Below are 26,542 nucleotides of genomic sequence, written 5' to 3' on the forward strand. Positions count from 1 at the left end.
AGGGCTCTCGGGAGCTCCATCGTGCTGAGTGCCCAGCTACGGATGACGGAAGAGGGGACAGAGCCAGCCATGGGGCCAGCGAGGCTGGAGGGACCCACTGCAGGGCCCCCCAGGCAGGCCCTGGAACCAGGCGAGGCCACAGGCAGCCGACAACGGGTGGGGAGGGGACCTGCATTTTAAATCCTGGCAGAGAGCAGGAAGGGTCAGCTGGAAGCAGTCACGGGTGTCCCGACACGCCCGCCCTGCTGGGCCGGCGTGGGGGCTGGAGATGGGCCCTGGCCCGGGCCCTGAAATCACGCTGGGGCCAAGACACCCCCAGGAGAACACCCACCTCCCCCAGGGTATGTCCCACCCACAGCCAGAGGACCCTGGCCAGGCAGGTGGACCCAGGCCAGCCGCGTCAGCAGGGGCAGGGGCTTGTGTCCCCTTCGGAGCAGGCTCTGCTGGGGCTGCCCCTCTCCTGGGTGACAGGGGAGGGGACCATGCCCGGCCTCACGCATCCAGCCCAGCAGCAGCCATGGGACCTCTGAATCAGTTTGCGCCTGGCTTGTTCACGTTTTATGAGAGTGTACGTGCACTTGGCAAAAAAAAAAAAAAAAAAAAAGGCAAAGCATCCCAAAAATATAGAAAATGACATCCCCTCCCCACCCAACCCGGCCTCCAGGCGCCCAGAGTGAGTCCCAGCTGCGGTCTTGACACGCAGGAAGGTTCTGTTTGAACTGGCTTCCAAGAGTCGACGGCCTTTCTCAGAAGCAGGAGGTGAGCTGCCCCCTCCATCCCCTCCTCCGGCCGTCCCTCTGTCCAGGGGCCACAGAGGCACACACCCGCCTCCTTCTCAACAGACACACGGCCAGCGACACGGCCACTGACTGACACCACCTGCAGACGGTGCTCCGTGCATGGCCTGGGGACACGCCGGCACGTGCATGCATGCACATGTGCCATTTGTGTGCAGGTGTGTGCGCGCGTGTGCACGTGCACAGGTGGATCCTGAGGGGCGAGCCCCAGGAGTAAACCGCAGGGCCAGTGGATGCCACTTCACTTTTTGACATTTTGGGGGCCAGCTTATCCTTCAAGGACATGGAGGGGTCCCCCTGCCACTTGCTCCCTCCCACCCCCAGTCACTAGGCCACCTTCTCGAAGCCCTACCCTTACTCTAGCAGGAAATGCCTCAAAGTTTTAAGCCCTCTAATAATCCATGCATTATTTTAGTTCTCCAAAAAAAACTTGCTTAGTCCTAAAACTTTTTATAGGAGGTCTCTCTGCATCACAAAGCCCCTCACTACACATTACCCACGTAAGACCATGCCTCAGCGGCCCGATGAGGCGGGGCTCCAAGTCACACAGTGGGGGACAGGGACGGGGGACATGGCATGGGGATGGGAGACGGGGACAGGGATGCCCTGTCCCCACACACAGACTGCCAGGCCCCGGGTCACTGGCGCTCGGGTGCTTGAGGAGCAGGGTACACGGGCACTTCACCTGGGCTTTTATGAGGTTATTTTTCTAAGAACAGAAGGAAGGAGAGTATCGTGATTTATTCCCACTTTTACTGGAAGTTCAGGGCGGCCAGAAACAGAAAACGGGTCCGGCCTCCCAGACTGTCTCCGCAGCCCGAGCAGCTGCCCCAAGGACCGAGGTCAATGCGGAGGACCCGGTCGGGGTGACTCAAGCTGCTCGCGCCGGGCGGGGCTTCTCACCCGGCACTGCTGACATTCGTGGTCAAAGCAGAACCGGAAGGACACATCACAGCAAACCACCAAGTGCAAGAAACCAATGCCTGTCTTCCGACAACGGTCTTGCCAACTCACGGGCCTTCTGGAAAACGGGGGAAATGACACCTTCCACGGTGGGGGGCATTCCTGTCACTGGCTCAAATGTGACTAAAAGTCATCCGTAAAGCGCCCGACGGCCCGGGCTCTGTTGGTCAGAGCTCCGCGTGGACCCACCTCACGGTGCTCTGCTGCCCACATGGAGTTCACCACATCTGCCCAGGGCACCTTGGAGGCTCACGCTGTGTGGGGACCAGCGGAAGGACCACCCGTGCCCCCACCCAGAGCTGCACCCCACAAGGTGGAATCCCAGGGGCCACAGGCAAAGCAGGGGCGACCTAGCCTATTCTGATTGGGTAGAACGGCTCACCCACCTGGCCTGTCCAGGACCTGCAAAGGGACGGAGTGCCTGCCACGAGGATGGAGTGAGGACGGGGCAGCCCTCTCCACTCAGCCCACCCAACAGAACCGGCAGAGCACCCGGAGGAATCCTGCCGAGAGCCACGTGTCCCAGGCTCCACAGGGCCAGCTCCCCACCGCCAACCAGGGGGCCGGGCACCCCGCCTGCCGCTGGCTCCGTCGAATGGAGGCCCTGTGAGCCCACGCCAGCCCTGCGGGTGCGCCCCACAGGCAAAGCCAAGGATCGAGGCCCCCTCCCGAGTCTCCCGCTGACCGTAGCGGGCGTCAGGTGCGGGTGGGCAGCGTCTTGTAGGGGTTCAGGATGCCCTTGGGGTCCAGGAGGGCCTTGAGCTGCTGCATGAGCTGCAGGGCCTCGGGTGGCTTGCTGTAGCCAAGGACGTCCTTCTTCTTGAAGCCCAGGCCATGCTCGGCACTGACGCTGCCCCGCTGCCTGGCCGTCCACTCGTACACGTAGGGCTCCAGGGTGCCCAGCAGCGACGGGCTGAAGGCCTCTGCCGTCACGTTGAGATGCAGGTTGCCGTCCCCTGGAGGGACGCGCAGGTCAGGCTGGGTCCCCCTTTCCCGAGAGCCCCCAGCCCTGCCCCTGCCCTGCCTGGAGGCCACCTGGGGGAGTGCTGGCCCCACCCGCCTCTGCCCTCACAGCCGGCTTCCAGCCCTTCACGTCACTGGCCACTGACCTGCTGGTGACCACTCCCCTCCTCTGGGGGCTGCAGCTCCCTTGGCTTCACATACGTTTCTCTCCAAGTTCTCCCCAGCCCCCCATCTCCACCCGCACAGCCTAACCTCCAGCCCCTCCCCGAGGGCTCCAGACTGAGAGGAACGAACACCCACCCGACCTGCGAGAGCCCCAGGCTGGACCACCGATGCCGCCACAGACCTGGGTCCCCAGTGCCCAGGAGGCCTCGGACCAGGTGACCTGGGGGTCTCTGACCCTGTGAGCTGGGGCTTCTTAGACCCCCTCCCTCCATGTACATTTGTCAAATGCAGGGAGCAAACCAGGGATCCCTCTCCCACCAAAAGTGGTTCCCACTGATACCCTCAGGGCGAAGGCTCTGAAAACAAGGGTCTTTCCCAAGGGAAGCACTGCGGGGGGCGGGGGGGAGATAAGCTTATCTCCACTGACACTCAGATATCCACACCAGCAGCCAGCCTGCACGGGCTTGCGGTACAGGTCACAGGGCCCCCGTGGCCCCAAGGCCATTCCTGGCCGCGGGCCGGGACCCAGCCCCACTCCCACCCTCCCCACCTTCTGCACAGGCAAATCACCCCAACTCGGCCTGAAATAATTCCCACAGATACAAGCCTAAGATACATGAGCCCCAAATTGCAAACACACAGAAAAGAAACCATGATGACCAAGACCCGCAAGGACCTGCGACCTGGTGATTTCCAGAAACGGAAATAAATGTTTCACGTGTTTAAAGAAATGAGAGAGAAAAAAATATAAGACACTGACCAGGGGAAGCTTTTAAATACCCAGGCTGATCTTCTAGAAATGAAATATACGGTCACTGAAATGTCAACAAGCAAAGAGAGATTAATGAAATGGAAAACAAATCAAGCACACAGAGGATCAGAGCTACAGACAACAGGAAAGACAGACAGACGCGTGGGGACATCGTGAGCCCTTGACTAAAGTTCCAGAAAGAAGGGGCCGGCGGGGAGAGAATATTTGCGGAGACAACAGGGGAGCAATTTCTAAAAGCCAAGCCCACCAGACCCCAGCAGGGCATGCCAACGCTCACCTAAACCAAGCAGAGTGAAGCCAAGGAACCCCGAGGAAAAGGGAAAGATCTTAAAAGGAACAAAAAGGAAAAAAATGGACTCCTTTCAGTGGAGCCACACTCGCTGACAGCTAACTTTGCAGCAACAGAAGTCAAGACGGCAGAATGATGTCTTCACTCTGCAGAGAACAGAACTGTCAACAGAGAATTTTGAAATCCATCGGAAAAAAACACACCAAAGAACAAAATTCATACGTTTTCAGGTAAGTGAAATCCGAGACATGCTGTCACCTACCTTCCCACACTAGAGGCAATTCTAAGGGCAAGGCTGTGACCCCAGGTCAAAGAAGGACCAGAGGTGTGGGTGAGTCTAGACAAACACTGACCTCGTGGAGTAATAACAACAGCACTGCTGCTATCTGGGGCTAAAAAACACGATGGAACACACTCCAAAACACAGTGTGTGACCAGGAGCAGATGGTGACATCAAAATGACAGGGTCCCAAGGTCCCTGCCCCAAGTGCTGATCAGGGCTCTCAGGGAAACAGAACCAGTAGGACACCTGCAGATGCACGCAATGTACAGAGTGGGGGTTGAGGGGAGGGAGAGAGCTAGGAGGAAGGAGGGACAGAGAGAGGTCAATTTTAAGGAACTGGCCCACGACTGTGGGGATGTGGGAGTCCAACCTGCAGGGCGGACCAGCATCTGGAGACCTGGGGACGAGCGGACGCTGCAGCTCGAGTCCAGAGGCCGTGGGGAGAATCCCCTCCCCGTCGGGGGACATCTGTGTCTTCCTCTTCAGGCCTTCGACTGCTTAGATGAGGCCCACCCACATCATGGAGGGTAATCTGCTTTACTCAAAGTCTGCCAATTTAAATGTTCATTTCATCTTAAAAATACCTTCACAGCAACATCTAGATTGGTGTCTGACCAAGAATCGGGGCACCACAGCCCAGCCAGGCTGACACACAAGATGAACCACCACACTGTCTGGGAGGGGGATCATGATACTGATTAACTTCCAACCCTGCTAAGGTAGGGCCGCCCAGATAAGGCTACAACTCTAGGGCTACTGCCGAAAGAATAGATAGGCACAATTCCCTCATTAGTAAATGGAAACAAGTTATACGAGAAAAAACACCAACCAAAAGAAGGTAATAAATCAGAGAAAAAGAAATAGAAGAAATGAAGGACAAACAGAAGGCCCAAAGTCAGACAAATCCAGGTCACTGAGTAATTACAGTCAATGTAAATTACAAAATATGCTACCTCAAAACAGCCTGCTTTGGCATAAGGATTATTTTGAGCTGAAGGCAATTGAAAAGAAACAGGCACAAGAAAAGCTCTCTGCCCTCCGTCCACCTAAAAGCAGGACATGAGTGTGTAAAGGTGTCCCCACATTCCAGCAAGGTCAGGGTACCCACCTGAGACAACTCTGGCCTTGGTCTACACAAGCCTCACGTCCATTAGCCTCCCCGTGTGTTTATGCACCTTCCCACAATTTGCTGCCTAGAAGTTCTGTCCTCTTTCTTCATCTGTACCATCTCCAAAGATGTACTGTTCTTTGCTAAGATGCCCTCTAAGTCCAAGTTCTAACTGAAACCAAGCAGGACCCTGTGGGGCTCCTGGGCAAGGGAGCCTCCCTGTTCTGCCTCCATGACCTTCCCTGAGCTCCAAAGGGCAGATTCGAACAGCTGCTAATCAGGGAAGGGAGGGGAGGCAGAGACAAGGGAGGGGAGGCCAGGAAACAACAGCGCAGCCTTGGGCCAGGGTCCTGGTCCCTCCTCAAGAGACACACAGAACAGTGTATTTCAGCTCTTTACAGAACTAAAACCCCCAACAAATGGAAGATGTCAGCATTCTTCATTCCAGAAAAGACCACCTGAGACCAGATTAAAGGCGCGCAGGCCCTGCACACACAACCTAATCTCGTCAGCAACCCCACCCTTGAACCATGGCTACAAAACTCCTCACCAAAACCTCCCGGGTTGGGACCCACAGTTTTTCAGGGCACAAGCCCGCTGTGTCCCCCTCTGCCTGGCAAAGCAATAAAGCTATTCTTTTCTACTTCACCCAAAACTCTGTCTCCGAGATCCATTCGGCACCGGTCACCGAGGCCGAGCTTTCGGCATCAAACTGACAGCCCGCATCTCCTATCTTCAGAATTAGCAGAGGCACCAGGAGAAGCAGAGGGGTCTATTGTCACAGCGAGGGCTCCTCTCGGCAGCCGACAGCCGAGACGTTCCAGGAAAGGGGTGGCACAGAGTGCACACTTTACCTGGAGGGTCTGCAGGGAGCACGCTCCTCTCAGGCACCCACCGAACGGCCATGGAAATTGGCTGCACCCTGGGCCAGGGACCACGCTGCAACTGAAGATGAGCTCCACCCAGCTCTCTGCCCACAGCACAGTCAACAAGCCCGTGATCTTTAAAATGGCTAGAAAACTCCCATATGTTTGGAAATTTAAAGACACAATTCTGCCTACCTCATGGATCAAGGAAGCAATGACAATGGAAATGAGAAAATATTCAGACCCGAAAGATAATGACAGTGCCATCAGACAGGGTGGGACCTGGGGCTTCCCTGGTGGCGCAGTGGTTAAGAATCCGCCTGCAAATGCAGGGGACACGGGTTCGAGCCCTGGTCCGAGAAGATCCCACATGTCGCAGATACAACTAAGCCCGTGAGTCACAACCACTGAAGCCCGCACACCTAGAGCCCATGCTCCACAACTACAGAAAGCCTACACGCAGCAATGAAGACCCGACGCAGCCAAAAAATAAAACAAATAAATAAATGTAAAAAAAAAGAAAAGAAAAGCACTAAAATCATTAACTTCAGCGGTCTGCTTTTCGTGATTAGCAGTAATATTTTGATATTCAACTACAAAAACTCCTCTATATCCTGGTTCCTCCTTTGCCTCTTTGACGCCGTCCCTCCGAGCTATCTGACAGGTTGCCTCCCATCCCATGTCCTCAGTATGGTCCCCGAATAAAACTTAACTTACAACTTTTAGGTTGTGCATTTTTCTTCAGTCAACAGAGACAAGAAACAAACCAAATGAGCAGTTAAACAGCCCCCCTCCCCAAAGGCTGGACATGGCACAAAGGAAAAGAGGGATAATATGAACAAGGTAATGCCAATACACTCGAAGGCTTAGAAGAAATGGACTAATGCCCAGAAAAAAAATTACCACAACCAATTCCGAAGAAAAGGAAAGCTAGGAGAGCCCTCTAGTTGTTAAAGAAATTTCTCTGTAGTCAATCCCACCCCCCCACAAAAAAATACCCACAGAAACCTTCAGGCCCAAATACCCTCATTTACAAGTTCTACCAAACATTCAGGGAGAAGGTAATTCCAACCCGACAGACTCTGCCAGAGACGACCCCCAAATCGTTTTAGGACTTTGAGACCAACATCCAGCCTGGACAGAAGATTACAGGACAGGATGGAGAAAGCCCTACATGGGATAAGTAAACGGGATCAAACAAGACACAAAAAGGATTGTGGCCACGCTGGGCTTATCCTGGGACACAGGCCCACTTGCCCTCAGAGGTCTGGAGTGATGAGCCTTGTTGGCTGGTCAAAGGAAAACCAGCACTGGGCACCTGGGCAGACCCAGGAAAAGCATTCGACAAATCCAACGTTCCTCCTCAATTCTTGAAAGTGGAATCCCTCCACTCAAGCGTTCAGAGCGATGCTGGGCCAGGGCCAGGCCTCCACCGTGTGCCCCTCACCGCACCTCTTCAGACCCTCACAAGCCCAGGAGGCACTGCTGAATCCCGCCCTGGAGACGTGGATGGAGGCCCCAGCACACCTGCCCTGTGGACGGGGCTCTGAGACGCCCAGTTCCAAAGGCTGCCGGGAATGAAACAGTTCCTTTCATTTTGCATGACTTTTCTGCAAAAAATCATTATCTGAACTGCTTTTAAGATCCTTCCGTCTCAGGAGGGAGGGGTGAGGCCCCTTCATCAAACCCTGAGACCCCCACGTTCAGGGCCCACCTCCCGCTGCCCCAGCCAAGCCCGGACCTTGCACTCTGCCTCCGAGACGGCCCCAGAGACCGCGTGGTGAGGACGCGGGTCTTTCCCCCTCCTGGCCCAGGGTCTTCACCCGCACCACGGGCCGCGCTCACCCAGGTGGCCGTAGCCCACCACGTGCTTGGCGTGCAAGCCGAGGCGGGCCCGCAGGTCACTCACGAGGTCGTAGAGCCTATCCAGGGGCAGCGAGAGGTCGTACTTGTACACGTAGCCGTCCCGGCTCAGGGCCTCGGTGATCCTCTCCCTCAGGGCCCACAGCATCTGGAAGTGAGGGGACGGGCACGGTCACCTGCGGCGGGCAGGGCAGCGATGCTGCGTTGCTGCGGGGTGACCGCGGGGTCGCGAGGCGAGGAAACCCTCCGGGTGACAGAAACGTTCTGCGTTGTGACAGGTGTGTGGCTTCTGTCCCAGAGTCCACATGGGACAAGGTCCCCGAATGAGGCCACGGGCTGGCCCCCGGGACCCAGGCACCCAGGGCCCCTCTCGGGACAATCAGAACAGATCCTGTGATCCCCATGACAGGGCCCCAAGCGAGGGTCGGGGGAGAGCAGGTGCGGGAGGACCATGGCAGACAGGGGGACATCCCAGGCCTGGGCTGGGGGACACGGGGAAGGACTGAGGGAGCAGAGAGGCAGGGCGGCCTCATCATGGTCACGCTGTCCTTCGCGAGAACGCCTTCCCTGTCGCGTGAGAGAACAGAGGGCCTGGGAATGCCCGTCCCACTTGGGCCTCATCCCTGCCCCGCCCTAAACCCCCTACTCCCCATTTCAGGAAACCTCCTGGCAAACCAACCTCCTCGGCAAGGCAAAAACTCCTTTCTCTTGCTTTTTTAACATACCCCCAGTGCAATGATCACCCCTGAAAAAATAACAATAATTCCTCGCCACCGTGGAATATCCAGGCAGCGTCCGGATCTCCCCAGCTCTCTCACAGACTTCTACAGCAGAGGGTCACTCAGCACCCGCCGCCCGCACACACCCGGAGTCCAGCCACATCCCTGCACGGCCGGTCCCGCCTGTCCCCTGTGCCCAGAGGCTCCTCGAGCCCCACTCACGTCCACCACGCCCTGGTGCAGCCCCAGGTCCTGCTGCCCCCTTGTCTGCCCCCCCCTCACCGTGCTCCAATCCCACCCTCTCCAGAAAGTTCTGTCTGGAACACGGCAGGCACCAGCCCCTCAGTGCCTTTGTGCACCTGCACAGGTAACTCACTCCCCACCCCACATCCATCTGTGCTCAAAATGTCCCTTCAGGGACGTCCTCCTGACCCCTCACCCACCCAGGAAGGATGCTGGCCCAGCCCCCTCCTGTGTCACCCAGCTGGGCCCCTGGCACCGACGTTTGAGAACGGGGCTGTGGAGCCAGCAGCCCAGACAGGGCAGGACCAGAAGGGGCACCGAGACAGGTGGCACCACCCCCCAGGGATGGGGCACCCAGCCCAGACAGATGGCCCAGCTGGGGACACATGCTCACGCTCAGCCACAACCCACAATCTAACTTCAGGCGTCATGGGAAGGACGAGGGCCGCAGCCTTCACACACCTTGATCCTCCTCTGATCGGTGGCCAGGGTCCCGTCGGTCACCAGCCCCGAGCCCAGCACCTGCTCCAGGAAGCCGCTCAGCTTCTCCGCATCGTGCCCCGCCCCAGAGCCCGAGGTCTCGATGAGGACGTAGAACGGACTTTCTGGAGGGCGCAGAGGGAAAGCGGAGGGGAAGGCGGTCGGCCAAGAGCTAGGACAGGTCTAGGCCAGCCGCAGCTCTGGTACCCCTGACGGCGCTCATGTTGCCCACAGAGCAGCCGCTGGCTACTCGGGTTGAATTTCAGACAATTTAAAAATAGGTCTTTCACTGTAAGAGAAGCCAGGCCCCCTGGAGACAGCACAAAGCTGTACTTTTGGTGCCTGGATGGGGTGGGGGCGCCCCAGGGACCCCTCTTACCAAACTGTGTGCTAAAGGGGAGGCCCAGCGCTTTGCAATGGCCGATAACACCCCAGGGGCCCTCCAACCATCCAGGGATCTTCTGTCCCTCCAGGGACCCTTCGCTCCCCGCCCCCAGGGACCCTCCGTCTTTCCAACGGTCGTACATGTCTTATTTCTCTACCCTGGACAGGTGGTTTCCTATTTTATACGAAAACAAATGCCTCAGTAAAAACTTAAAGCATAAAGTTCCTTCCACACTTATGACTATTATGGACTGAACTGTGTAACCGCCCACCCCAAATTCCCACGGTGAAGCCCTAATCCACCCCTTATGCGACTGTATTTGGAAATTAGGCCTTTAGGGATGTAATTCAGGTTAAATGAGGTCCTAAGAATGGGGCCCTGATCTTTCAGGGTTGGTGCCCTCATGGGAATAGGAAGACACTCCAGCGGTCTCTCCCACACACACACAGAAGACGCCCCGTAAGGACTTTCACCAGAACCCAACCCCGATGGAACCCTGGTCTTGGACTTGCAGCCTCCAGAACCAGGGGAAATAAATTTCCTTCTTTAAGGCTGTAGTGTTCTGTTAGGGCAGCCTGGGGTAAGACAACGATCATTTCTTCCGGGTCGATTCCAGAAGTGAAAATACCAAGGTGTACAGCTGCACGGACTTAGCTTTACACAGAGCGCGGACTAAAGACCTGGGCATGACGAGCTCACTGGCAAAGCAGAACGAGCTGGCTGAGCTCCGAGGGCCAGCACTTCATGCAATGACACGTCTCTCAGTGCAGGAGCCGGGGGGGCACCCCTGAGTGTGCATCTGGCTGTTCCAAAGACCCCAGGGCTACGGCACGACCGACAGCATTTGACTGAGCTCCGGGGGCGCACGTAAAACAAACTTCAGGGAGAATTCCGCTCTCAACAGCTACAGGGATGCCGGAACCGTAGCGACGCTCCCTGCCACCTCCTACTTCACGGACAGGACGGAGGCTCCGATCGGCCCACACATCAAACGACACAATAGGGGCGGTGGGCGCTGCCAGTGGGCGGGGACAGTACCTTGCACGGGGCAGGCGAGATGGAGGTGGAGCCCGACCAGCTTCATGCACTCGGCGTCCATGAACTCGAATGCGGACAGGATCTCGCCCAGCATGCCCCTGCAGGTGCAGAAGGTCTGCAAAACCTCAGCAAAGCCAGGACAGCCTGCAACAGACATGGAAAAAGGACAGGCGAGCTGGTCATGCAGAGGCAGGGCCTCACCTACGGGCCCACCTGAGCCCCCTTTCAAGCAGCAAAACCAACCCGTCTCCTGGCAACGGTGCTGCTGAGCTGGGCAGCCTCGCGGAGCGGGACAAGCCACCCGGGTCAGCCACCACGTCGTAGGTCACAGGCATCGAAGAGGAAGAGAAAAGGCTGCCTGAGAGCCCCGACGCTCAGGAAAGCCACTTGGAAAGTCCACAAACACAGGGCCAACAACGGGCCGCCCCGGAAAACGGCTTAGCTGTGCGTCTCTGACAACACCCAGGGCCCAGCAAGTCATTCAAGGCACATGTACTGACCCCCGAGCTCCCCGTGGTGTCCCGGTGCCTGGAGCTGACCACCAAGCGGCCCAAGGCAGAGAGGGGACGTGGATATGTCAGCAGGCGGGGAGGGGTGGGCACACTTGGCCTTTCAGGGCAGGGATGGGAAGGCACTGAGAGGTCGTGTGGAGGTCAGGGAGGAGGGTCTGGAGAGAAGATCCCGCAAGTGAAGCTCAGGGGCTGAGGCCCAAGGAACACGTGCAGGACCCCCGGCTGGACGCAGGGCTGGACATGGCGGGTTTGGCGATACATGAACCCCAGCCGCAGGGAGCGTTAGTGAACTGGATACAGATCAGAAGAAACCTTCCAGAATGCATCACAGAGTGAGACAGGATGGAAACTCGGGTGCAGGTAAGACACAGGGAGGGTGGACAGATTGATAGGCTCTATCGTGCGTCTAATCGCAGTCCTGAGAGGGGAGCAAAACGGGGGCAACCGCTGACGACGGGGGGTGGCAGGAAACTTATGGAAGTGGGAGAACCAAGCCATGGGTTTAAGAAGTTCAGGAAACCCAGAGAGAAAAAGAAACGTACTCTCACACACGACACACCGAGACCCATAAAACGCCAAAGGTAAAGAGAAAATCTTTAAATCGGCCAAAGAAAAAGAGAGAGAGTCCCTCAGAGCAGCGGCAGCAGAGGACGGCTGGCTGGCGTCACCAACAGCCACGGAGCCACGCGGAGTGGCGCCCTCAACAGGACGAAAGGGCACAGATGCCAGCCTGTGCTCGCCAGAGTGTCTTCCAAGAATGGGGTGAAATGGAGATGGTTTTGGACAGACTCAAAGCGAAAACTCAGCAGCAGGCATCCACGACAGGAAATGACGGAGGACGTGTTCACGAGGCACGTGGCCTCTGGAGGAAGGCCTGACTCAGGGGACGAAGAAAATGGCACATGTGGAAAATAACAGTAAAAGGACCACCAGAGACCGGAGACTGATGGGCTCAAGACGAGAGCCCGCGCGTGGTGGGAGCCACTGGGGGCCCTGCGTCCCGCCGCCAGGCAAGGTGCCGGGACCTCCCAGAGATGGGCCTCTGGACCAGCAGAGGAGCGGAGGCTGCAGTTAACCTAACGCAGCTGAACGACGGCGGGAAAGGAGATGCAAACAGGTGATGGAGGGATCGGAACAAAGTAGACGTGAGCCCGTTTTTCAAGCCTGCTCTGAAGGGAAGCAGAGAACGTGAACGGCCGGCAAGGGAAATGTCCCAACGCGTTCGCAGAGACAGGTGGTCCAAGACAGGGGAGGCCAGCGGCTGGCTTACAGAGGGGACTAATTACTGCCCCCCCAACCCTGTGATGAACAGACTCATGCCCTTGATCTCGCGCCAAACCACATCATTTCCCTGTGAATCTTACTGCATAAGCTGCCTAAACAACAAACGCCGGGTGGATAAAACGGGCGAAGCCCCAGTTTTGTTACAGAATAGAGTGTGTGCTCTGCCCAAAGCCCACTGTGGACACCAACAAGGCCAGGTCCCAGACCCTTTGGAAACAGCGAGAAGCCCAGAGAAACAGGAGGGACCGCACACGGCAGCTCAGCCTGAGAACCCGCTCGAGAGGCAGACGGAGGGCACCTACCGAGGAAAGCCACGTTCACAGCGCTGGGCTTGGGCGGACACAAGATGGACACGGCGGTGATGACCCCCAGGGTGCCCTCCGACCCGATGAAAAGCTGCTTCAGGTCATAGCCCGTGTTGTCCTTCCGCAGGGATGTGAGGCAGTTAAGGATGGTGCCGTTGGCCAGCACCTGGGAGGGAGCAGAGACGGGCACTCTTGCAACAGCCCACGGCCCCAACAGACGCCCTGGGGAGGCCGACCCAGCCCAGGGAACCCTGAGAAAGCTGAGCCAGTCATCAGCCCCCCGCCCCACTTTGGTCCAGGAACACAGGGGTCCCTAGGCACCAGGCCTGAAGTCACCCCAACAGGCTGAAAGAGGGGCTTCTCTTCCCCGGATGCAGTGACGATCCCCACCACCGCCACGATCAGGAACCTCAGGGCCCAGTTCTCAAGGGAAGCTGGCCCAAAGCAGGGCACACCTGGGGTGCAGGAGGGCGCACCCGGGGAGGAGTAGAGCAGAGAGTGGCAGTGCATCAGGCCCCCCACCCCTGCACTCCTCATCCACAGGCCCCACAGTCGTGCTCTGTAAGCCCATCCTGAGTCTTGCTTGGTTCATTTAGTCAGAAGCTTAGCGAAACAGCTTGTGAAAATGAGAAAGTGAGTTACAATAAAAAATAACCGGCGTCCAGAGGACAAAGCTACAGGAACCTCGTGATTTAGCAGATGCAAGTCGTTCCCTCCTTGGGTAAACGGAGGGCCCTTGCTTTAGAAAGCCCTGAGGTGTGCTTCACAGACTCAACAGCCCTAGGGGTGGTGACAGTGGCGCCATGGGGCTCCTCTGAGCAGGAGCTACCAGGAAGCTGGAGGGCGGAATGCTGCTGGTCCGGGAAGCTGCTCGAGCTTCTCACGGCAGCTCCTCACAGGGACAGGAGGGCAGCGGACACGCCATCACCTCGTGGGAAGCCAGAAAGCGGGGTGCTTCGTGTAACCCCCAAGGCCCTGGTGGAACCGAGAGGAGACCGGGGCTGGTACAGTGGGAACCTGGATCTCCAGGCTGGGATGAGGCCCCATCCCCGAGGTGGCCTCGTGCACCTGCGCCACCCGGGGCCCAAGAGGGCAGCCCCCATGCTGGGCCTGCACCACCCCAGGTGTCTGCAGGGAGCAAGGGTGGACCTGACAGGGGGTCTCACCCAGAGACCTCACATGCTGACCACTGGGAAAGCCAGCCACCCTGGGACCGACCTGGGGACCAGAGCGAGCCCAGCCAGGTGTCCCTGGAAGCAGGGCCAGCGCTGAGCCGCGACAGTGTCCCCAGCTCACCACTTCCAGGCCCAGGACCGTCCCTCGCAGCGAGCCGTATCGCAGAAACCGCAGGCCGCCTGCGTTGGTCGCCACGTTACCCCCGATGTGGCAGCTGCCCTTCGCCCCGAGGTCCAGCGGCACGACAAAGCCCCGTTCCTCCACATACCGGCTCAGCTCCTCCAGGACGCAGCCCGCCTGGCAGACCAGGACCCCTGCCAAGCAACCAGAGTGCCCGCGGGGACTCTCAGCTCAGGACCAGCCGGACCACGCAGGGGGGCCCTGCAGGCGAAAACCCCCAGAAGGGGTGTCTACCCGGAACCCGGGCGAGGAGGAAAAGGGGCGTGTCCCCCATCCCTCCCCAGAAGATGCCTTCATGAGAAAAGAAAAACAACAGTGAGGCAAAATGGAGGAAAAACACCTCACATACACCACACACACCCACACACACACGCTTATTATGCCAGGGAGCCGTAAACGGAGGGCTGCTACAAGGCTGTGGCCCTCAACCGTGGGGGTGATTCTGCCCCTGGGGACACGTGACAATTCTGGAGGCGATCTGGGCTGGAGGGGCTGCTGGCATCGAGTGGGTGGAGGCCAGGGTGCTGCTCGACACCGCCCAGTGTCCAGGTGCCCCTGCCAGACAGCACGATCCACCCGTATGTCCTGCCCGAGGCACCAACTCGCCGTTGCTGAGCCCCGAGCTTCATGAGCACGGAGCCCCTTAGACGCCTTGCACGCCCTGGGAAGGGCCGGCACGGCCAGGAAATGTCAATCTGAAGGGGCCGCAGGAACAGGTCAAGCCCAGGGGGTGAGTCACCCCAGTAACCAACTAAATAACAACCCCCCTCCAGACGCACCCGGGGGCCCGGCTCGGGTGGAGTGGTGGTGGCCTCTGGGCCCTCCCCGGGCCCGGGTTCCCCACGGCCCAGCCCCGCAGCTGAGAGGGATGGTCCTGATGGACAGCTGGCCTTACCAGACACGTTGTGGAAGCTGACGATCTGGTTCATGAGGGCGGTGGACACGATGATCTCATCAAAGACGGGGGTACTGCCCCCCACCATGCCCGTGTTGCCCCCCTGTGGGCTCACGGCCAGGTTCCTCTCGTGACAGTACCTGGGACACGCACAGGACCAGCGTCAGGGCCCCTTTCCCACACCACCAGCCCAGGGGTACATTCTCGGGGCCGTGAGACCCCAAGGCCCTCCTGCCACAGCCTCGAGGGGGTGCCTCCTCGGCCCCCACGCACAATGGGAGTCTGACAGGACAAACGTCCATCGCACAGCCACCCGGGGAGCTGGCGGCCAGCATCTTCCCAGATCATGGCTGAGGCCCCGGCTGCCCTGAGACGCCAGTCCTTCAAGTACAGACAGTCCGAGCAACAGCTGCAGCCCTCCCTGTTACCTGAAGAACCGCAGCCCCCAGGCACTCGGGGCTCCCTCCCACCTCCACGCCCCACGTCTCCTCTCTCCTTTAACCTTGGCCGCATGCCCTTCCCTCGCCCACCGCCCTTCAGACCTACGTCAGACGCATCAGTAGCACCTCGTCCCCAGCCAGGCTCCCACTGTGCAAAGGCCTGAAGCGACAAGCGCCCCATTGGGTCAGGATTTGGGCAGCAGGGCACGTGCCCCGAGAGGCAGGCTGCCCACGTGCGTCAAAAAAGCTGCCTGCCGGGCTCCCCTGGTGGCGCAGTGGTTGAGAGTCCGCCTGCCGATGCAGGGGACGCGGGTTCGTGCCCTGGTCCGGGAAGATCCCACATGCCGCGGAGCGGCTGGGCCCGTGAGCCATGGCCGCTGAGCCTGCGCATCCAGAGCCTGTGCTCCGCAACGGGAGAGGCCACAACAGTGAGAGGCCCGTGTACCGCAAAAAAAAAAAAAAGCCGCCTGCCGCGCAGTCAGCCTCCAGCCGTGGCTCTGACAGAGAAGGCTGGGGCGCCCGCCCACCTGCCAGCTATTCTGAAGCACTGGACACACCTCAACGTGCCACCGTGGGGGCAAAGCACTCACAGGGCGCACACCTTCCATGCAATGACAGAGGCGTGGAAGAATAATTAGCAACAAGAAATGGGCACGGATATTGCCAAACGGAAGGGAAAAAAGACTCTGACACTGTAGATACAACGTGGTAACATTTAAAAACCCTCACCCCCGCAAGAAAGATGCTGAGCTAACACACCAAAATGTCATCGGTGGTTTTCTTTGGAGGGGAAATTACTGGTTGCTTTTGCATTTTTTTTCTTTATGGTTTTGTATGTTTTCCAATTTTTCTATAATAAACACGAGAACGTATTGATATAAAACATCAAAGAACACATTTCTCAAGAAAAGGTCCGTCTCCTTCCCTGCCCTGCCCTTCGAGTCTGCAGCCGCTCCCCACCCAAGGCCCAGCTGGTACCCCAAGGGTCCAAGATTCCGGGCTCAGCCCTGCTCAGGCTGGCACTGCCCCCGCCACCTCCCCGGCCCCGGTCACTGTCCACTTCACGGGGTCTGCCTGTTCTGTGTCCTGTGCCTGTGAGGAAACCATGGGTGAGCAACGCAGGAGAGAGAGTGGGCAGGGCGTGTACCTGAGGATGTGCGCCACCTCCTGGGACGTCCGGGGCCTCAGCAGCACCTTGCTGGAGCCTGCAAGACAGAAGCCGCGCGGTCACTCCGCGGCAGGGATGCGTCCCACCTCCTGGCGGAGCTGGCCCACAAACCTCAAGGACCAAAACCCGATGGCAGGAGTGGCCCGTCTCCAGCTGGAGGGGGCGGAGGGCCAGCGGGTGGTGGTCTGTGGTCCTGAGCTGGGCCCTGGGAAGCAGGCTGGCAGGGCCCCAGGGTAGGGGCGTCTGCCCGCCTTCCCCACTGAAGTTTACTGGGTTTCCCTTGTAATTTAATATGGGTCTCGTGCAGAGACACTTGAGGCTACGTCGATACCCTGTCGCCCCGCAAACGGTCGCCTGTGAATCATCCTTACCTGAATCTGTTCTCAGGACAGGCACCAGAGGTGATGTTTCTAAATGCATCCATCCACCCGCACTCGAGGCAACCTTCTGCTGTAAGAAGGGGCCTCCCCTTCCCTCTCATGTATTTGTGTCCTTGGCTATTTAATCACAGCCATGCGGGCTCATGGGTTCTTAGGTTGTTCATTGGTTACAAGTCTTTGCTGCCACGATTTATTCGATGTCCAGCGTGGCCTCGTCTGTCGGCATTGCTGACCACTGTCTCCAAGACAATCAAGTATCTTCCCACCCTTTCAATTTTGTGGAAAGTATCAGTACTTTAATTGGCTAAGAGGCTGCAGGAGGACAGCAGGGCATCCAGCGATTTCATGGAGCTCTGAGGCCGGGCTGTGGTTGCGACCTTACCCTTTTTTATTCTGAAAGCCATTTCTCACTTGCTGTTCGTCAAACGGACTGTGCCTGCCCAGGTAGCTGGCTGTTTGGCACCCAGATCCTTCAGGACAGCACAGTCCAGGGACCCTGGTCACCCCCAAGGCTCTGTTGGTTTCACTCACACACTGTTTCTCAGCAACACCTGAGCACCCACCCTCTGTGCCCTGTGATGGGCACAGAGAATAAAAACAGACGAGTTCTCCCGCCCCTGGGAAGTTTACTTTCTCATGGGGGAAAGGATAAGAAAACGGTCCAACGTGTTAATAAGGGGAGCCTACAAAGAGAACGGAGCACAGAGCAGAGAATCATCAGAGGCAACTCGGGGGAACCGCCCAGGACTGGAGGGAAGGAGCGTCCAGCCCGGACAGGCCGGGACGCGCAGGCCAGTGAGGGGACAGGTGGAAAGCCCGGCTGCACAGGCTCCGGACACCACCCCGCTGCGGCCTTCCTCCCTCTCAGCACCCTCACAGTGCTCTGGGGGCTGTCCCTGCAGGGGGACCGCCCTGGATCCAGGCTCGCTCACCACCCCGCCCACCACCTGCCAGCAGCATCCCAGTGTTTCCAGGTGCCTCACCCCCAGGAAGCCATCCGCTCTCCTGGCCTCCTGAGCGCCCCGGCCTCCTGGCGCAGCTGCTCCGGCACTCCCGCCTCTTGTCTCTGCTTCCCCTGCAGCCCTAGGGCACTGACCCCTCTCCCTCCCTCAGGATGCCTCCGGGCTTGGGGCGCCAGAGGAGCCCTCCTCCCCTGGGGCCTCGTCCAGGCGCCCTCCTCACGCACACAAACCTGGCGGCGCCCCCGGTTCTCGGTCTCCCAGCCGAGCCCTGGGGATGTCAGTGCCCACCGACCTCAGGGTCAGCACAGCATGCCCGGCTGCCGCCCCCTGCATATGTCGTATGTCGGGGCTGCTTGCACACGGCGGGGCAGAGCTGAGGCCCAGGACCTCCTGCCCGCGCTCTGCAGGAGCCTGCTGGCCGGGCCATGGAGACTGTCAACAGCAGGACTGAGACCTGGCCTCCTGGCGTCCAGTGGCCCGCAGCCCCCTGCTCCAGCATCTGCACAACCCATGGGACTGTGGCCCCCCGACGCTTCCTCGAGGACGTCCCTCCTGCCCCTGTGTCATCCACGTTTCCCTCTCCACCTGGTCATCCCTGATGACACCACAAACCTGCTGAGATGGCGCTCTCATCCTAGAACTAAAGACGAAAAGTCCCTTCGCTTGACCCCCGAGCCCTGCAAGCCTCACCCACTTCTCTGACCCTCCTGGCCCCTCACACCCCAGGACCGGCTCCAGGGGCAGATGCATCCCCTTCACACCACGGAGAACCTCCCACGTGTCCCCAGGGACGCCGACGTGGCCCGTCTCGGCTTGTCCGTGCGGCCGCATCTGACCCCACGACCCCACCTCCCTGCCTTTCTTCCCCCGGCCCCTGGTGCCCCGCCCCTTCGGCGGGCCCCTCGCCCCTCCACTGGACACAGCGGTCATCAGCCTCCTCGGAAGGCCGTTGCTGCCCCGCCCTAGACCTCAGACTAGCTTTGCTCCACGGCCCGACAGGCCCCCTCGCGTGGCCACAGGAGCACATCCAAACCCAAACTCCTGGCTCTCCCTGCACAGATCCACCCTCCTCCGGTCACTCTCCGCATCAACTCAGCAGACGGGTCCAGTTTTTGCTACTGCTCAGGCCAAATGTCCCTGCGCGCCTGCCGTCGTTCCCTCACACCCTCATCCAGCCGTCAGCCAACCTCCCTTCCAGACACACCCGAGCCAACAGTTACTCAGCGGCCAGCCCCCCGCCCGGGCACCCGGCCCCTCGCACACCCACTGCGGCCCCCTCCACCGTGGCCCTCCGGCCGCACTCCCCATCAGCGGGCAGGAAAGGTCAGGACACACAGGGCCCTCGAGGCCTCGCTGACCCGCCCCTCCCCGACCTCCCCCCGCCAGCCATCCACTCCGGCCGCTCATGCGGTCTCAGGTCTCATGGCTCCTCCAAGGAGCCCAGTGCAGCCCTGCTCTGAGGCTTTGGCTGGCTGTCCCTGCTCTAGGCACGCCCTTCCAGAGGCTTTCCCAGGTCGGAGAAAACGGCCTGTGCTGGGGGGGCCTCCAGGGCGCTCACGGCCATGTGGAGCGCAGCCCAGCCCCTGCTCCTGCTGCCACCCCCAGGTCAGCCTCCTGTCCCTCTGCACATCCAGGGCCCCAGCCTTTCACTCGGTGCAGGCGCAAAGTTTGTGGGGTTCACCCATGAGCGAGTGGTCTAAGTATTGAAGGAAGAAAGGTTCAATAAGCTTCCATTTCAAATAAAATCTCACTTTTTAAGAAAAATTAAAAGACCCTAATCAGCTTTTGCTAGCTTACATTTTCTACGTAACTCTGAGATTAAAATGATCAAAAATTTAGACAGGCTTTCTCTCCAAAAGAAAGTCACATAAAGGGGTATTTCGACAAAAGTTCACCAAGTACCCCAACAGACGCCCACTGAGCAGCCGCTGGGCCCTGAGCCCTTAGACTCACAGCTGAGCAGGCCCAGCGCAGCCCCCCGAACTCAAGGAGACAGGAAGCCCGCAGGGGTCCTCCACACGGGCACGCAGGGCAGGCTGCCCGCTGCCCAGCCCCCAGGTAGGTGGCTGACGGGGAGGAGGGCCCCCAGGAAACTGCAGCCGCCGCCCGCTCAGGGCACCCCAGAGCATGGGCACGCGGGCCTCGGGGACGAGCAGGTGGGGCGCCCTGCGTGGGGCTGGGCACTGAGGTCTGTCCGCCCAGACAGTAGCACCAAGGCGGGACCGCGACCGGCCTGGCGGAGCCGGGGTGGGCATCACCCTCTCCGGCCTCCAGGATCACTGCCTGCTGGGCGGGGCCTCTCAGCAGGGCAGTGCCGCCCTTGTGGGCAGGGCGGGGCTGGACGCCCTTCCACTCGAGGGCGCCCCAGCAGAGGAGTAGAGCCGAAGGTTGTCCAGTGTCTCGGGCCTCCCACAGGGGCAGGACCGCCCCGTTATCTGCGCCTCCGCCGCAGTTCCACTCGCTCAAGACTCTGCACTGTGGTTTGGAACCTCACTCGGAGGGTTTCCCGCCAGCAGCACAGCCCTCAGAGTGTCCGAGTCAACAGCACAGCACACCCTCCACTACTCTTTTTCAGTCCCGAGTGCGCTGGATCCAGGCCCAGCCTGAGGACCTGGCCGCCCAGCGTGTCCTGGAATTACAGGTTTAAGTATGTCCCCACGTTGTAAATTGCCTGACTTCTAGCTCTCCTTAATATTGTAGCAAGAACATCACGGAAGTAGGTCACGCAATCTCTGAAATCATTTCAGAAGAGAACACAGGGTATTAGGAAATCTCTGTTATCAAGAGGGTGTGCTGGGTCCAGGAGGAGAACCGCTGGTACAGTGGAGGAGAGGAAGCTGCACTGGGGAGAACAGGCCTCCCAGAAGATGCGTCCACCTCCCACCCCTCAGAACCCGCGAATGTGACCGTATTTGGATAAAGCGTCTTTACAGGTGTAATTAAGTTAAGGATCTTTGAGATGAGATCATCCTGATTAGGGTAGGACCTCAATCCAAGGACAGGCATCCTCACAGGAGAATGGAGAGGGGACACAGGGGAGAGGCCATGTGAGGACAGAGGCAGAGACTGGAGTGATGCTGTCACGAGCCGAGGTCTCCTGGAGCCCCCGAGAGCTGGAAGAGGCAGCCTGCACACCCACCGCGGCCAGTCACAGCGCAGGCCCCCTGGAGGGAGCCCTGCCCACGCCTGGATCTCAGACTCTGGCCTTGAGAACAGAGAGGATAAATGTGTCGTTTTGAGCCTGGTCTGTGGTTCTTTGTTACACAGGTGGCCCCGGGAGACTAATGCAGGCGCTGAGGGGAAGTGAGCAGTAGTTAACACACACACCCACCTCTGAGCAGCTGGGGGGGGGGGGGGGGGGGGGAGGCGCTGTTTCATCTTTTAATGTGTAGACGTCGTGCATGAGAAAAGCGTTATGTGCCGCCACCCAGAGCACCGGCCTCACCTCATCTCACGCTGTTTCTCAAGCCCACCCACCCCGCCAAGTGTGAAGCATGAACAGACCCTTACTCACCCCGGACCGTCCTCAGCCAGTCCACATTGGGGGCCTCCAGCTCCTCTGGGTCTGTGATGACCCTGCCAGGGACGATGCGCTCCAGGGCAGCCAGGTCGTCCTCAGACACCACAGAGAAGGGCAGCCGCCGCACGGAGTAGCGCTCCCGGGTCAGCACCACCTCGGGAGCACAGGAGGATGCCGAGGAGCTGCCTCTTCGAACGAGGGGGCTGGTGCCCGTGGCCCCCCAAGGGCCGCCTGGCCCAGGGATCCTGGACGCCCCTGCCCATGTCCTCTGCTGTGCGGAGACTCCCTGAGGGCAGGCCGCCTGCCACCAGAAGAGCCACGCAGGCCACCTGGGCGCCAGACGGGACATCATTGCTCCTGCCCTGAAAAGCAAGTGACTGGACCTGGAACTCTGGAATACTACGGAGCAACGGAAAGGGAAGCACCTGCTGGGGAGAGACCTCGGCAGAGCCCAGGCCCAGGAAAGGTCCAGAAACAGACAACACTTTCCACAGTGGTGGTGGCGGAGTGAGATTGGACCACCCGGGAGATGTGGGCTCGGGGGGGGGACAAGGGACACGAGGCCTTCACCCTGACCCAGTGTGGAGTCACCTCCTGACAAGTCACTGAGATGTACGCCCTTGGCTGAGGCCACCCCTGGGTGTCAGCTTTTAACACCTGCAACAACCGTATCTCCCTTTCACCCCCCTTCCTTCAGAACAAACCAGGAGTTAAGGTGCTAAAAGGAAAGGGACAGATACCACTGAATTGTACACTTAAAAATGGTTAATATGATAAATCTTATGTTTCGTGGATATGTTACAAGTTTAAGAACCACGGAATCAAAGAAAGTGGGGGCGGGGGGAAGCTCCTCTGGCTGCCCACGGTGGGAGAGCCGGGATTCGCACAAACGCCACGCAGCCCTGCAGCCCCCTGGAGAGGCGGGAGGGGTGCAGCACCCGTTTTCTGGATACTTCCACGTCACCTGATGCTCAGACAACCTGAGTCGGCACCGGGGGCAGCGTTCGCGCGTGGGTTCACACCCGCTGTGTGACCCTGAGAAAACGAACGAGCCTCTCTGTGCCTTGATGCAGCATGTGCCTCACCGGTGGGGATGAGGATTAAATGAACCACGGACGGTGACCCTCACCGTTAGGGGGTACGCAGTACAGGTGGGCGAAAGGAACTCTCTGGGACCCCCGGCCGAGACCAGGAGCTTGGGGCCACGGCCGTCGGGCCAGCCCACAGGTGACCACCCGGGGCCAGGAGGGGCCGCCCCGGCTGGGAAGCAACGGCTAATCGCAGTGGCCCCGGCGCACCCGGGGTCGCTGAGTCACCCCGGCTCTTCCGGAGGGCCCGGAGCGCGCGGCCTGCGCGATCACATGATGGGACCAGCCCGGGCGGTCGGGCCCAAGGACCCCGCGGGCGCCCGCCGCGCCGCAATTGCGCGCGCCCGCCGCCCCGGACCCGCGCCCCGCAGCCCCGCAGCCCCTCAGCCCGGACCCCGAGCGGCCGCGCGCACGCACTCACGTCCGCGTCCCCGCCGCAGGCCTCGCGCCGCCACAGCCAGAGTGGGCTGGACGGGCGGGACTGCGCCTGCGCCGGAGGCCTCCCGCCCCGCCCCCGCCCCCGGACCCCGCCCCCGCCCCCGGACCCCGTCCCCGCCCCCGGGCCCCGCCCCTGATGCCTCCAGCCCCCTGCGCCCCGGTGCGCGGCTTGATCCAGCTTCCACGTGGGGTCAGCTGGCCTTGACCCGCGTTGGCACCGGCTAGTGGGGGTCCCAGCGCACCCTCCCACCCCTTCCACGAGGACTGGCCCCGGGTGAGAGCGTAACTGCTCACTCCTTCGTCCTACGGGCGGTCCCCAGGGGACTCTGGCTCACCCCCCCTCCTCTGCCCCAGGGACGCCCTGGCCCCCACTCTGGCAGAAGGGCAGACGTCTCTGCAGGTCAGGTACGCACTGCAGGCAGGCCGAACCCGAGGAGCTCCAGAAGCTGCCTGCCCAAGCATTCTTTAGTGATGGGGCCTCAGAGGAGCTGGGCTGGGTTGGTGACCCGGCCGCAGGAAGGCCTGAACCACACCAGGAGGGAAGAAGCCTCTCCGGCCTGCTGCCTCCTCCGGCCCCTTCAGGTTTGCACCTGCCCGGTGCTGGGCTGCCGTCTGCAGCTCCAGTGCATCCACCCAAGGGGGACGAAGGGAGGGGGGAAGCTTCCGGGCTGAGGGATGTTCCTCACCCCAGCAGCACGGGTGCCAGTTCCCAGCCGCATCACGTTCCCTCAGGGGTGCCCCAGCTCCATGGGGCACCCCTTCCCGGGGCTCCTGAGGCCCAGGGCCACCCAAGTAACACCTGCTCTAGGTGGCCGTGAGGCCGGCCCTCCTCCGAGCTCTGAATCCTAATCAGCGACCCTCCTCCAAGCAGCCAAACCCAGACTCCAACTTCCTCCCCCTACCCTGCCCCCGCCCCTCGCCGACTTAGGGATGGCAGCTGCTTCCTCCAGTGACTGTTACCTCAGTGCTCCCTTTTTGCTCTTTCAGCCCTGGAATACCCTCAATTACATTGTTACAATAACTAACACAGTCCCTAGTACCCAGAGTAGAGTTCTCTTCCCACCCTCTGGCCCCCACGTGTCCTACCAAGGCATCTCCAGTACGTGTCTGGCTCATCAGTCCCAGAGTTCTTGGTGAGGCACACAGGAGGGATGTTCTGTGGGATGCTAGGATGACAACCCGTGGCCCGGGGACTGCAGAGAGCAAGCGTGTGTACATGGCCGAAGGCAGGGCCGCGACGGTGTGCTGCCAGCTCGACCAAGTATCAACAGAACAAAGATTCCGGTGGTCCCTGCATATTGGCACTGGCCAGATCAACACCTACCTGCCACCTGCCAAGAGCATACGTTCTGCTCTGGTAACCATGCCCTGCCAGGAACAGCAGCTGCAGCGGGGTCTCACCCACATCTTCAGTAAACCATACTCCTTAAGAGCCACCCACTTCTTCCCAGGTAAGTTAATGGGGTGTGCTAGGAACATCACCCCTGACCTTCCCGCGAGGAGACATCCTGCCTTTGGATTATGCCCTGGCAGGGAGAGGACACTCCAGGCCTTCCACCTGGCCCTTCCTACCGTGACGACCCTCACTCCACAGGTCAACGTGGCCATCCTGCCAGCCATTACGTCTATTTCAATGACACACTCAGGCACTGGGAAGATAACCACAGAGGGGCCTGTGGACCCATCCAGACAAACGTTACCTAACCACCTGATTGCCGTGGGCCCTCACTTTGACCAGACCAATGGCATCCTGGACCTCTGGGAATCAGCAACAGTGCAGATTAGCACCCCACCCCCAAAACAAAGAGCTGGTGCCTCCTTTTCCCAGGCAGGCAGCCCTGGTGTGCGTGGAGCAAGATGGTGCAGGGAGAGGAAAGTCACAGGCCTTCCTCCAGAGCCGAAGGCTCCCCTCCAGCCAAGGACCCGAGTCTGTGAACCAGGCTTCATCTGGAAAATGGTTGCCTGGCGGTGCTCTCCCAACCCACTGTGACCAGGCTGGGTTTCTGGACCCTGACTGTTAGCACTCGTCAAGGGAACATCCTAAGAGTTGTTTAGTTCCCACAGGGCCTTGGAGCCCAAGCAGGCCTAGAGGGTGAAACTTCTGTTCCAAAGGAAGCGCCTTAAGCCTCTAGAAAGCAACCCACAGCACTCTAACCACTTATCTTTCCTGTGAGCTTGGGGACCAACTTGTGACGCCACAACACAGCTGAGGCCCAAGGCTGTCCACCAAGGTGCGGCCGGGGGTCCTGCCCAGGCCCGTGGCAGTGACACACCCCCTCTGGTCCACTGCACATCCCCTTCAAAATGCCACACAGGATGTACTTCTCATCTCCGGACACGATGAAGTTTTATCGTTTCCCGAAAGGATGCATTCTCAAATGTTCCAAAAAATACTTTATTCATTAAACAATATATCCATAATCTATAACATGATCCAAAAATACAGATATACATCTTTACATTATTTAATAAAAAGATTTACAATATTATCTTTCCTTTACAAAGAGAACATCAATAATAATTCCTTGAAAATACAATGTAACATTCATGTTAAAGCTGCATCATTTTGGATGAGATGTGGTATGATGAACACCACAAATACACACTAGGAAGGAACTTCACAGAACTCTCTCCTGAACGGGAACACTTTTCTTAGATGTCCTATTTTAAAATTCCTCTCGACACAGGTAATGAAGACCAACCACTGTTCACTGAAACTTGAGGAAAACCTGAAACCTTCCACGCCGTGACAAGTGTCCCAGCCCCGCACCAGGGCAGGCCCTGGCTGTGGCTACACGGGGAAGCTGCTCTTCAGACAGCGTTATTGCTCGAAGCGGTCCTCGCCAAGGGCTGCCAGCGATGGGTCAGGAGGCAGGACTGACACGCAGTTCGCCACTGTCCCCACACACCCCTGCAACTCCCTCACATCCACCCCGTCACTGCTGCCTGGGGCTGCGTCCGGCGTCTGCTGCCCTGGGCAGACGGGAAGCCACCCGGCTCACGTGGCCCTGCCAGCACCAGGTTCATGTCCACCTGCTCGGGGGCCCAGCCTCCAGTGGGGACAGTCACACAGGCCTCGGTGTATGCGTCCCAGCCACGAGCCCCACGAGCTTGGCCACAGGGGCGGGGGGCTCAGTTTAACACCTGCTTTTATTGGTGCAGCACGTGTTCTCCTGCAGGAAAACAAGAGGATGTTTCTCCAACTGCCGACAGATAAGACAGCACTGGAAACAAGGGAACGACTCTGCTTCTCCTCTGCA

At 59.3% G+C, this 26,542-nt stretch overlaps 1 protein-coding gene across 5 annotated transcripts; it reads right to left on the bottom strand.

Moving 5' to 3' along the window:
- Nucleotides 1–1,098: 1,098 nt before the first annotated feature.
- D2HGDH (D-2-hydroxyglutarate dehydrogenase) lies at nt 1,099–23,292 on the bottom strand. Of its 5 annotated transcripts, XM_029225582.1 has the most exons (10): nt 23,266–23,292; nt 21,751–22,118; nt 16,874–16,931; nt 15,287–15,426; nt 14,332–14,525; nt 13,033–13,201; nt 10,935–11,078; nt 9,494–9,636; nt 8,052–8,217; nt 1,099–2,716 (listed from the first exon to the last, which is right to left on the bottom strand). In XM_029225582.1, the coding sequence occupies exons 2-10, from the start codon at nt 22,106–22,108 to the stop codon at nt 2,457–2,459; spliced, it is 1,632 nt and encodes a 543-aa protein (XP_029081415.1). In that variant the 5' UTR covers nt 22,109–22,118; nt 23,266–23,292; the 3' UTR covers nt 1,099–2,456. The 5 variants fall into 5 exon arrangements, 4 of the variants coding, with proteins under 4 accessions (XP_029081415.1, XP_029081417.1, XP_029081418.1 ...); XM_029225583.1 differs by lacking the exon at nt 23,266–23,292 and having other exon boundaries at nt 2,514–2,716; nt 8,116–8,217; nt 21,751–23,095; XR_003793976.1 differs by lacking the exon at nt 23,266–23,292 and having other exon boundaries at nt 2,564–2,716; nt 4,603–8,217; nt 21,751–23,095.
- Nucleotides 23,293–26,542: the final 3,250 nt, after the last annotated feature.

The sequence above is a fragment of the Monodon monoceros genome, unplaced genomic scaffold (assembly GCF_005190385.1).
Source record: "Monodon monoceros isolate NGI ecotype Baffin Bay Population unplaced genomic scaffold, NGI_Narwhal_1 Super_Scaffold_16, whole genome shotgun sequence".
NCBI lineage: Eukaryota > Metazoa > Chordata > Mammalia > Artiodactyla > Monodontidae > Monodon > Monodon monoceros.

What these genes read in the sequence shown, in the direction of transcription:
- D2HGDH (XM_029225582.1), bottom strand. Translation starts at nt 22,108, where the DNA reads ATGATGTCCCGTCTGGCGCCCAGGTGGCCTGCGTGGCTCTTCTGGTGG. An exon ending in GAGGTGGCGCACATCCTCAG is followed by an intron (nt 15,427 to 16,873) that starts GTACACGCCCTG and finishes TGCGTGTCCCAG; the next exon opens with GTACTGTCACGAGAGGAACC. An exon ending in TCTCGCCTGCCCCGTGCAAG is followed by an intron (nt 9,637 to 10,934) that starts GTACTGTCCCCG and finishes TGCGCCCTCCAG; the next exon opens with AAAGTCCGTTCTACGTCCTC.